The sequence below is a fragment of the Embiotoca jacksoni genome, unplaced genomic scaffold (genome assembly GCF_022577435.1).
Source record: "Embiotoca jacksoni isolate LCO1_2020_lvr unplaced genomic scaffold, fEmbJac1.0.p SCAF_8, whole genome shotgun sequence".
NCBI classification, from domain to species: Eukaryota; Metazoa; Chordata; class Actinopteri; family Embiotocidae; genus Embiotoca; species Embiotoca jacksoni.
Window position 1 is genome coordinate 5,074,053 of NW_027185436.1, and position 12,195 is coordinate 5,086,247.

Consider the following 12,195-nt stretch of genomic DNA (forward strand, 5'->3'; position numbering starts at 1 on the left):
CAGACCAGCAGTATGCAAACACAGTGAAGACTGAGAAACAGAAAACTTAAATGATTTACTAATTTTTTTTAAATTTAACTCTGTGTTTGAGTTTAACTGGTCCGTTTCTCATATGATGTTATCTTCGCAAACATGAGTAGATTTCTATGTAGTTCGGTTGAGAGTGACCTCGTAACAGCCCACATGTGGATCATTAACACAAAATCACAGAGACCAAGCATTACTCAAACCAGCAGAATGAAGCCTTAAAGTGTAATCCAGATTCTTACCATTAATATGTTTTTTTTTTTAATGTATATTTAATGCAAGAAAAAGAAAGTGTAAAAAGGGATGGCTAGGACAGCTAGGTATTCCCGAGTTATGTAATGGTGAATAATCCATTACTATGGGAGTGCATCAAAATTCAGAAAGTACTCGTGAATAGAGAATCGGTTTTAAAGCAAAATTTTAGATTATTAGCAGTTTGAAAAAAAAGAAGAAAAAAAAAAGATACTCTTTAGATATGACACAAATAACACATTACAAAAAAATACAGTTTTCAGGACAGAAACTTCAGCCTTTGAATGAACTCTTTCTACCCACACATTTTAGAGAGCTGTCTAAACTGTGTATGCAACGCATGAAAGAATCAGAATCTCACATTTTTAATCCAACAATCAGTCTCTGTTGAAGAAGGGGAGAAAAATAAAGTTCCTAAATTGGGCAGCACATAGATGTACAATCTGGATTGAAAGTCAGAGTGTGCCCTGCATACTTGAGGGTATACATTAAATAACTAAATGTTAGGAAGAAAAATGTATATCGTATACATGTGTTCATATTTACCGAAATTGTTCTTCATAAACTTTACATACATACATACATACATACATAGATAGATAGATAGATAGATAGATAGATAGATAGATAGATAGATAGATAGATAGATAGATAGATAGATAGATAGATAGATAGATAGATAGATAGATAGATAGATAGATAGATAGATAGATACTTTATTAATCCCACAAGGGGATATTTTTTTGCTACAGATGCATTAAAGGTACAGGAAAAGCAATAAAACAACAGTGAAAAATTAAATATAAAAATGCACAATATATACAATAAAATAGAATAATATTAAATTAAATTAAAACTAACTAAACAATAGTGCAAGGATTTAAACAAACAAACAAGCAAGAAAACAAACAACCAACGGTGTTACTGTTGTGAGATTGATTTGACCAGAGGTGAGTTATTGTACAGTCTTATTGCAGTGGGCAGGAATGATCTCCTGTATCTGTCCTTGTGACCACGGAGCTGGAGGAGTCTATTGGAGAAAGTGCTCCTCTGTCCCTGCAGCAGGTGGTGGAGAGGCTGGTCAGGATTATTCAATATGGATAATAGTTTCCTCAGCGTCCTCCTCTCCACCACCTTTTGCAGGCTGTCCAGTTTGCAGCCGATGATGGAGCCGACCTTCTTAACCAGTTTGTTAAGTCTGTTGGTGTCACCGGCTCCAATGCTGCTCCCCCAACAGACCCCAGCGAAGTACAAAGCACTGGCCACAACAGACTGGTAAAACATCTCCAACATCTCGCTGCACACATTGAAGGATCGAAGTTTCCTCAAGAAAAAGAGTCGACTCATCCCCTTCTTGTAGACAGCGTTGACGTTGGTCTTCCAGTTCAGTCTGTTGTCATGGACACACCCAGGTACTTGTACTCCTCCACCATGTCCACCTCCTCTCCCAGAACTCTCAGCGGTTGTGGAGCCATCGTCTTCCTCCTGAAGTCGACCACCATCTCTCTGATCTTGGCCACGTTCAGGAGCAGGTGATTTCTACCAGCCCACTCCACAAAGTCCTCCACTACTGCCCTGTACTCCTCCTCCCGTCCATCCCTTATACATCCTACCACTGCAGAGTCATCAGAGAACTTCTGCAGATGGCAGGACTCTGAGTTGTACTGGAAGTCAGTGGTGTATAAGGTGAACAGGAAGGGAGACAGAACAGTTCCCTGAGGAGCTCCAGTACCACTGACCACAGTATCAGACAGCACACCGCCCAGTCGGACAAACTGGGGTCTGTCTGTGTCCACCCCCACCACCTGCAGCTTCTCACTCTCACACATATGCTTGTGACGAGAACAAAACAGCACAGAAATGATAATAGTGAGCTGTCTTTGTATGAATTGTTCAGTTTTTACATCCCAGCTGCCCTTTGACTGAAGATTTACCACTAAGAAATCAACCAAAGGATCCATTAAGGCAGGGCATGTTACCAAGCCCTACATCGAGTTAGTTCAAAGTCTGGTGAGCCGAGTGAAATAGTGTTGGAGGGAAGAAACTCAACAGGTCAGATCATTACAGGCGGTTTGGTGCTGCTGCACTCAGAAGGGGGTCCGAAAGGGGGACAGAGGGGGAGACAGAGGGGGAGGAGGATAATGGATGCCAGGAGGGAGGGGCACTGAGAGGGTGAGCATTTTAGAAAAGCATAATGTGTGTAACTAAAGAGAGAATGTCAAAGGAAGACAGGAAAAGATTAGGACTGAGTAGAAGAAGTGAAGTAACAGAGGCCGATATGAGGAGGGTGAATGGAGAATTGTGAGACAGGACATTAAGTAACACGAACAACAGCAGTTTTTGATTTTAGAGGTTGTTGGTCTGAATTCTTTCTGGGGTGAAAGGTGCCACACAGAAACCTCAAAAGTTCTCCTAAGTACATTCCTCCAGTGGTGAAATGTAACTACATTCAGTCAAGTGCTGTACTTAAGTACAGATTTAAGTTATTTGTACTACTTGTAACTTCATACTACTCCACTAAATCGCGATTTATTTTGAATTTCCCTTTTTCTGATAAAAGGATTGCTTATATGTTCCGTTATGGGTGGAGAAAAGTCTGCTACTTCTTAAGCTAAATAAACTATTTAAAGTCCACCTCGTTTTTCTGAGCTTGTTGATTTTTTGGAGATGCGTGGTTCTTACAGAACAGAAACAATATACACACATGATGTGATAGAACATGAAGCACTACAGTAGATTAAACTAAACTACACAAAAAGTAGTTTTAATAATTAGTAATAAGCACATCACTGGTAATATTAATAAAAGAAATTTAAAAAAATTACATAAGCATCTTGTGTATTTGTATTGGAGTGTTTTCACAGTGTGGTGTTAGTACTTGGACATGAAGACTTCTTCATAAATTGCCATGTAAAGTCATTACATATTGATTCTGCACGATGAAAAATCTGGGTGTTTTTTTTTTTTCTGTCCGACCTACTTTGCCTCCATTAGGGAAGCTTGATCTTATTTTCTAAATTCTAAAACATTTTCCAGAACACAGCCACACACTGGTCTTTTGTTGTTGACCATGGATTTAATGATTGTCTGAAAAAGCAAAAAAGCTCAATTTAAGATGGCTTGGTAAAAGGTGAGATAATGAAAAACACACTGGACATGAGCATCTATTTAAACACTTGCACTGCCCTCCAGTGTTTCATTTGCACTATAAAACAATACCCTGCACTTTCCACATTCCTGTGACTATTCTTGCAGCCTCACCACCACCACACGCAAAAGCTTCTGTGCTGGTGCTAGTGTTTTGCTCACGTGGTGGAGACAAATAGAAAAAGTCATGATGGGAAAATGTAAATTTTAGGGCGAAAACTTAAATTAAAGTTTAGATTAAGTTTAAGGTAAGTGTTAGGCAAACAGTAGTTATAGTCAGGGTTAGGTCAAGACTCCAGAAAATGGAGTCAGTGTAATGTCCTCTGAAGTGATAGAAACACAACTATCTGTATACATTTGAGAAAGTGCAAGGGAGAAAAGGCCTGGAGAAACAAAAACAAAAACAGAGCAGGGAGTGTGTGTTTTCATCAAACCACAGCAAGAGTTTCCCATTTATGGGTTATTAGTTTCTGCTGTGGAAGTTGCCAAGTGCAGCCCTGGACTGATATCTGTGTTGTATTTCTTGCAAAAAAAAAAAAACCCACTCCTTTAAATAACACGATTTGTGTTGTTGAGACCTGCATTGCTCAACTCTTTCACAGAGTTTAATGTCAGGAATCAGAAACTGTGGCAAATTCAACAAGGAGCACAGGAAGAAAGATATTCTGGGGTTTTACTCCAATGCGGTTCAGACACCCCCCCTGCTCTCTGTAAGTGATAGCATGTGTATAAGAGGAGAGGATTTTCCCCTTACAGAGACTGGCAGACACTTCCAGTTGTGTTAAAACCCTGAGAAATATCGTATATGAGCCCTGCTGACATATATAGGATTACAGAGCATGTGTGAGGGGTTGGGATACATCTTGGACCATGTGTGGTTGTATGTCAAACTGTCCACACACTATTTGATACTGGACTTCTTACACTGGATGTCACCAAACAACTGCTGCTCTTCAACTCAGTCAGCAAGTAGAAGATGTTGGAGGAAGGGTTAGAGTTGTGAAAGGATTTCCAAATTTAAATGTTCCATTTTCTAGAATAACTTTGAAAATAAGGTCAATAGTTAAACCAACATCTGATTGTAAATTTGCAAATAAACCTCTTGTCATTTGAGTGACATCGACCTTCCAGTCATGAGCAACTGGAAAAGAAATCAGCAGTTATTTTTGATTGGTGGGTGAAGACAGTACACCTACATAGTTATGTGTTTGGAATAAAATGTCACATTAAAAGAAATGATCAACTTTTTAAATATGCAAATAGCCCTGCTTGCGCTGACAATAATATCAATGTCTTGTGTCTCACAGTAACAAATTTATGCAATTACAATAGAAGGATATCTTAGGCACCAGTAAAATGACAATAGTAGTCCAGACCCCAGAGGGTTAATGATGTATGTCTTACTAGACTTCAACTAGTTAGAGGGTTGTTTCTTATAACATTTTGTGAATTTCATAATTCTATGCACACCTGTGCATCATCAAGGAGCAGTGCAGATTAGTCAGCTAGTGCATTTGATGTGCCATGTACAAACATGTGCAAACTTTTTGGTGCAAGAGTGGACTCTGCTGGCCAGAATAAAAATCATATAATAAAATCAAACTGGTGTCCCAGTTTCAACAGGATGAAGGACCAGAATGTAGAACACAGCAGGAGACTGAGGAAGGGAAATGGAGAAGTTTACTTACAAACTTTTGAGGGAATAAAAGGTGAAGGCAGCAGTAAAAAAAAAAAAATAATAATAATAATAATAAAAAATAAAAAGGTGACAGGACTTAAAATGAGACTAGAGGCTTCTGATTTATAAATCCAGCAACTCGTGATTTCACAGAGAGTGTATACACTGGATTGAGTGATTGCAGAGGGACTGCAGCTGGGGCTGATTGGAAAACTGGGAACAGGAGAGGTGAGATTGAACATGGAGAGAGAGACAGAGGCCCAATCCCAATGTCCACCCTAAACCCTCAGTGATTTAGCTGACATCATTGCGCTGTAGTGTTTGAGCGTTTCATGAGGGCTTAAATGGCATAAAACGCAATATGGGACACTCCATCGTGACATCACACCCTGCTTGCATTGCTATTGGAAAAGAAAAAAAAAACACCACATCTCCTGAAAAAATTTTTTTAATGAAAAATATTAGATAGATAGATAGATAGATAGATAGATAGATAGATAGATAGATAGATAGATAGATAGATAGATAGATAGATAGATAGATAGATAGATAGATAGAGAGATAGAAGCCTATACGTTCGCTATATTTAGGCCTATATAATGTTTATTCATTTTAGCTAATTACCAGAAAAGGTATTAATGTTAGTAAATCAAATACAGACAATTTAACTTAAAAAAACAAACAACAAAAAAAAAAACTTTTGAAAGGTGCAATAAATAACCACAGCAGCGAGCAGCCAAGTGCTGTCACTTCACATCCTCCATGCTTTGTTTGTTTACATTATGTGGGCAGCAGCCCGACCTTATTGGAGGGAAGATGACCACGTTTTGATACGTTGCTATGAACTGAGGGTAATTCTCTGAGGCAAAGTGTGCAGAAATGCGGACTTACGGAAAGGGTCCTTAAAGGGCTCAAAATATCCGCCAGAGAGCCCTCACAGACGCGATGATTTGACAGCGGGACAACCCTAAACCCTCGCGGATTTACCGGGAACGTGCCTCTGTCTGAGTCTGTGAGGGTGGACATTGGGATTGGGCCAGAGTAAGAGGCACTGGGGACCTCTGGTGTGCAGAGAGAGTGACACAGGGACAAAGGAAATTAGAAGACCAAACCCTGATAAATGGCACATAAAACCAAATTGTAACAGAAAACCCAGTTATTCTGCTATTTAAAGAAAAAAAAACCTGACGCATCCCTCTGTGTAAGAGGAACAAATCTAATGTAATGCAACACAAGTGTGATCCAAAAGTCATTGCTTTTGATTTCTAACCTTCAAATACTCAACAAAGAAGTCCAGTTTAAATGTCTCACATGAAGAGCCCTGAAAGCATCATTAGACATAACAGTGCTACACCCATTTATTTACTTTACAGTAGTTATCCCAGTGTCCATTCAACATCATAAAAACAATGTCATTGACTAAACTGTATCTTTGCAAAACATTTAAACTTTTATTACACATTGGTTTAAATACATTTCAGATCTGAGTTACAATATGTTTTTATTATCTATTGAAAAATCAGAATGAACCATTTATATGTATATGAGTATCAAATTTAATATACAGACATAAAGGAATGTTAATATATGCTGTATTTTATGGGCGATATCACAGACAAATTGTAGGAGTGACACAAAAATAATTAATCAGAGACTTTAAGTAGACCAGCTACTATAAATATATTCACATTTTTTTCCTGAGATTTTAACAATTCCTTTACTGTCTGCTCATTTACATATTTTATTCAGAGTACAGTCACTGCCAAATTAAAGTCTTACAGCAAGTCTCCAGAAATATCATGAAAAACAGCTGTCAGTCTGAGAGGAAGATGTTACTCACTGATAGTTTATGCATCCTTATCATTTGGGAAAGGCTAAAGAGCACACCTCAGACTTTAAAATATTGTTTCTCCCCTGAGCATTTATCAGTTGGTTGGTGCAGTTTAACCAACAGAAATAAAGACATTAGAAAATTGAAAGTTGAACTTCAGGACAGAAAGCTTCAGTTTGATTATCTGAGAACATGATGTTGCTTTGGACCATTAAGTCTATCTGACAGTTAATCCATCTTGATTTGAATGCAACGTCAATAATTAATCATTCATTTCCTGAAAACAATTTCTATATGAAAAAAAGTGATTTTTAAACACCGTTTATGCCTCAGTCTTCTTCCTAATGCTACTTGTAGTTTTGATGAGAACATTTATTTTTAATCAGAATTTGGGTCAAGATCTGTATTAAAGACAATAATGCAGATTACATCACGGATCCTGTCTGTGAATATTTAGGTTCTGAAGAGGGATAATTTGTGCCAAATGTCCAGCAAATTAGCTAACTGAGTTACTGCCATCTCAACTTAACATGGTGTAGTGCTAAATATCAGCAAAGTGCCATCACATTTTTTAGGACTGAACAGAAAAAAAACATTTTCTTCAGAAAATAACATTATTCATTTTATTTAAATTGCACAATGCTGTCATAGATTTATGTCGGTTTATGTAAGATTGACCACAACCACAAGATTTTGACTTGAAAATTAGATAAAATAGGGAAAGTAAAAATGAATCTTCACCTTGTGATTTAGCACACAACTACGTGCATAGTTGTTTGATCTGCATCTAAATTTACACAAAATGTTACTGCATATAAAGAAGCTTCTGAGATATCTTTCTAATGACCTACAGAGACGACACATGCAAACAAACTGGACCAAACATATAACCTCCACGGTGGATGTTACGTCACCAATTTGTGCAAGGATGCACACAGGTCCCATTTTAACAATCATCCTACACAGAAATAAAACCTGTTGGCATGGCTGATGCACTTTTATGTTATTGCAGCTTCAAGCCTGGCATCACCTCTGAAGCTCAGATTCCCTTTGTGCCATCGTCACATACATTACCATAATAAAAGAAAACAGGCTCACAATAAAAGGAGTCTTTAAACATTATACAGTCTTGGTACTAGCTTACTGAAGTGGCAGTGCAATAATGAAGACTATCCATCACCTCTACACAGGGGATGGTCCTGCCTTATGGATGTGACTGTGATTGTTGCATGTCTGTGTGAAATGTAGGAGGTGGGAGATACTCAGGAAGGTTATATTCTGTGTAAGCAGGTGGGAGATCATCAGGCTTTATTTCCACCTGAAATACAGAGAAAAAAACATCAGTTAAATACCAAGAAATACGCACTGAGGTATTTGTTGTGCATTTTTCTGTCAGTGCATTTGTAATTTTGGGACAGGAAGTGCTGAAGACAAAATGGGACATGCGATGTGTCCTTGTCTGGCTGGAATAGTTTTCAGTTTTATCTGTCACTGAGTGGTTTTGTATTAGAATCACCTCGTTATAGGAAGGTGGGGGCCCAGAGTAGACAGAGGTGCTATATCGGGGTGGTGCGTGGACTTCACCACCATGCTGGTTCTCACTGTCATCCTGTGCCAAGTTTCGAGGGAACGGGATGACATATATGGACTGCAGGCGCGCCTCCCTCTCGAGCTGTGTCTCCCTAAAACGAATGCACACTCTGCAGAAGGTGGTGCAGATCATGATGGAGAGACCGAAGCCCAGGATGCCCAGGAAGATTCTTGAAAAGGAGGATGAGAGAGATGGAGATGTCCGCAAAACAGAGGAAAAACTCATTTAGACTTGTCTGTGGTCTACAGCAACGGGTCCAAACACATTACATACTGTAAAAAAATTTATATAGCAAAAAAAAAGAATATGATATCAGTAATGGATAGCCAATATAACATAAAATAAGGATATTCTTTGATTTTGTTTGGTGTAAATACAAATCTTTGTGGACATATCTATAGACTATTTTTTCACACCTTCATTCATTTTAAAAGCTGTTTGCATTACCACTTTTATAATTGTCCTTTTTTGATCAAATGAAAAGAAAAAATATCTGAAGAAAATAAAAAGTGTCATTTTTTTTAAATCAGTCTTACACAGTATATACAGATGTTGGGAAAAATAAATACCATGGAAATGTGTCTTACTCGAGGTAGGGACCTGAAGGGGAACGAAATATCATCCTTCAATCTGCTTGGATAAACTCTTGATGGACCAAAATGAAGGTGGAGTCACAAACCACAGTATGAATCTGAAAGGCAAACAGGCAAGACATTGAATTTAAATTTTATCTTTAATTAAATGTTTTTTTTCTAAAACACTCTGTGTAGCTGTTTAAACTTTATAGATTTGAAACCTGCTTGCTTTGTCGATTTCTTTAATATGGGTCCATGCTGACGCCCTCCGCAACTAAAGATCCCATATTTTTTATCCTCATGTACTTGTGTGTACTTTGAACCTACATGTTTGGTCCTGGACAACACAATCTAAGAATGTTTAATTGCCCATCTATGCTGTCAGTGGTGACATAATACATTAAAAAAAAACAACCTGCTGTGTTAAACAGTAACTACATTGCCACTGTTGTACGCCTCTGCCAACCAGCTAATCAAGATGCAGTTTATATCCATGTTTGTCCAGACTCATACTTGTAGGAAAAACTTGAAAGGAAGGCTTGTATGTGTTCACATGCTTTGCCAAATAAAGATGATTTCTGTACACAAAGTTGTAGCCATGACAGCCAACAATGCTTTAAATATGGATGTTGCTGCAAAGAAGCTTAAAATTAAAAAACTTGGATGCTTCAAATCAACATCAGAACATCTGTATGATCAGCACGGTTTCAAAGTGGACACTCAAGATTCGTGTCACCAATTCAGTATCTGACAAAAGGTGAAATGTGGTCACAATCTCCCCTTCTGTTCCTGACTTGTGGCATCATGTTAACAAGAATGGGACATACATAAGGCAACAGTGACTTTTGACGCCCAAAATGTAATCAGTTCATCATTGAGTCCAAGTGAACGTTTGTGCCAAATGTGACGATATTCCTGAAAGGCCTTCCTGAGATATTTAGTTCACAACACTGGGAAAAACATGAGGTAACTAGTGACCGTGACCTTTGAATTTTGGCCACAAAAATCAAAGCAGTTTATCCTTGAATCCAAGTGAACATTTGTGCCAAATTTGAAGAAATTTCCTCAACATGTCCTTGAGATATTGTATTTAGGAGAGTGGGACGGACAGACAACCAAGAGAGAGGCATACAAATGTTTAGTATACCACTGACTGACCACTGACATGGTGTAAACAATGCAAAATATGACCAAATACGTGAAAGGCAAACAAATCAAATTTGTAGTCAAATCCAGTCTCTCCAAATTAAATGTTACGGTTGAAAGTTTAAAACAATAGTTTGAACTAATAATATTCTTATTATCATATTACATTAACGATATTAACATCCACACCCATAAAGCTATTTGGCACACATCAACTCTTACAGGCAGAAATTAAGTGAATAAATAGATTTATTTTTTTTCAAGCTCCTTTTTATAAATACACTGGACATGATGAACATCCCTGGTGCTAATTTGAAGGGTCATATATAAAACCCCAGATCATTCTAGCCAACAATGATGTCAGTCCTACACCTGTGCTTCAAACTATTGGGCAGTGCTATAAAAAAAAACAAATCAGCTCCAAATCAAATAGTTGGCGACCAAACTGCAGTAATTATTAGAGAGGGCAACAAAAAAGAATTCTGCAAGGGGGCAGTAAAGGCAGGTGAACAAAATACAGTCAAGAGACCACCATACATTAAATAAAGAAATTGCAAAATACAGGTAGAATAGTTATAGTAAGCTACCATCAAATCTTGTGGTGTGAATCTCTGACCAACAATTGAATCTAGAAAGCTTGACAATGGACGAGAAAAAGAATGAACCAGCAGCTGGGTCGGAGTAACAACACCAGCTCTTCAGCAGTGAATGGATCCCCTACAACCTTCGACCAAGCGTGAACAACCCAACAGTGAATCTACAGAAACAACCCAGCACATTTTCTGAATGTAGATCTCTTCCAAGACAACACTTTGTCCTGCAGTGACTTCATGAGGTTTACAGTCATGTGGCTGCACTGGCTGGTGGTATTATGCAAGATCCGATGATTACTTTATTTCTATTGCCGTAAACCTATAAACCGGGTAATCAGGTGATCACATACATAATGAGTATAAAAAGAACCAGAGGCATCAAAATCAAAGCCCGAAAGAACATTTTAAATTCAATAAATTATAATTCATTGCTATCCAATGGAAAGTGTGTACAGTATCTCTAATTTTGTGTACCTTTGAAATGTTCAGACAAAAGCGGGTGAGAAGATTCTTAAATCGTTTAAAACCAAAGGATTACCTGAACAATGATATTGGCACAAATCTGAAAAGAAGGGCTGCTCTTGGTTTATGAAAAGATGAACATACTTAACAGGTTGACAATCGGATTTCAACACACTGACTTACGCCCGAGTCACAGAATAAGTTAATTACATAAGAAGGAGTTAAAGGTTGGCTTTGTGACCTAAGTTGGTCACAAGTTTTAATTATAGTTACATTAATATGAGCTAAAATTGCATCAACAGTGAAGTACACAAATTAGATGAAGATTATCACAAAATCTTGACTAGTAAATTCCCAACATGATGTTGAAATTATACTCATAAGGCAACAAAAACTCTCTATATGTCGAATAAGATTATCTAACATTATTATTTTTATCTACTGAGTTGATTATTAAACAAAAGCAAGCAAACAAAAAACTACAGAAGAATCACATGACAAGTGGGTGAGGTCAAAATTCACGATGTGGGATCAGTGAGCAGAGTGGAACAGAGGCCAGCTCTGTAAATACTGACTGTACAAACAAACAGCTCCTGGTGAGTTTCATTTGAGAAATATCATAATGAGACTACTTATATCAGCTTTCAGTAACTTTCAAAAACAGGAAGCAGAAGCAAAAGCATTTGAGTCTCTTACCTTCAGTGCGGCGACGTCTTCTCTCAGGTGTGGAGCAGAGTGCAGGTTTTATGGTGGGTGTGCTGATTAGGGGGCGGGTGTGTGTGTGTGTGTGTGTGTGTGTGTGTGGGTGGGTGGGTGGGTGTGGGTGTACACACATGAGTGCAAATCAGAGCATGTTTATCAGCCACTGAAATACATTAAGAAACATAAGTATT

At 38.0% G+C, this 12,195-nt stretch overlaps 1 protein-coding gene across 1 annotated transcript; it reads right to left on the reverse strand.

Moving 5' to 3' along the window:
• Positions 1-6,461: 6,461 nt before the first annotated feature.
• Positions 6,462-12,021, reverse strand: LOC138191736 (uncharacterized). Its single transcript, XM_069138713.1, has 4 exons — positions 11,999-12,021; positions 9,114-9,217; positions 8,452-8,695; positions 6,462-8,253 (listed from the first exon to the last, which is right to left on the reverse strand). The coding sequence occupies exons 2-4, from the start codon at positions 9,146-9,148 to the stop codon at positions 8,140-8,142; spliced, it is 393 nt and encodes a 130-aa protein (XP_068994814.1). The 5' UTR covers positions 9,149-9,217; positions 11,999-12,021; the 3' UTR covers positions 6,462-8,139.
• Between the last annotated feature and the right edge of the window lie 174 nt (positions 12,022-12,195).

What these genes read in the sequence shown, in the direction of transcription:
- LOC138191736 (XM_069138713.1), bottom strand. Translation starts at nt 9,148, where the DNA reads ATGATATTTCGTTCCCCTTCAGGTCCCTACCTCGA. An exon ending in CCTTCAGGTCCCTACCTCGA is followed by an intron (nt 8,696 to 9,113) that starts GTAAGACACATT and finishes CTCCTTTTCAAG; the next exon opens with AATCTTCCTGGGCATCCTGG. An exon ending in CCCCACCTTCCTATAACGAG is followed by an intron (nt 8,254 to 8,451) that starts GTGATTCTAATA and finishes TCTGTATTTCAG; the next exon opens with GTGGAAATAAAGCCTGATGA.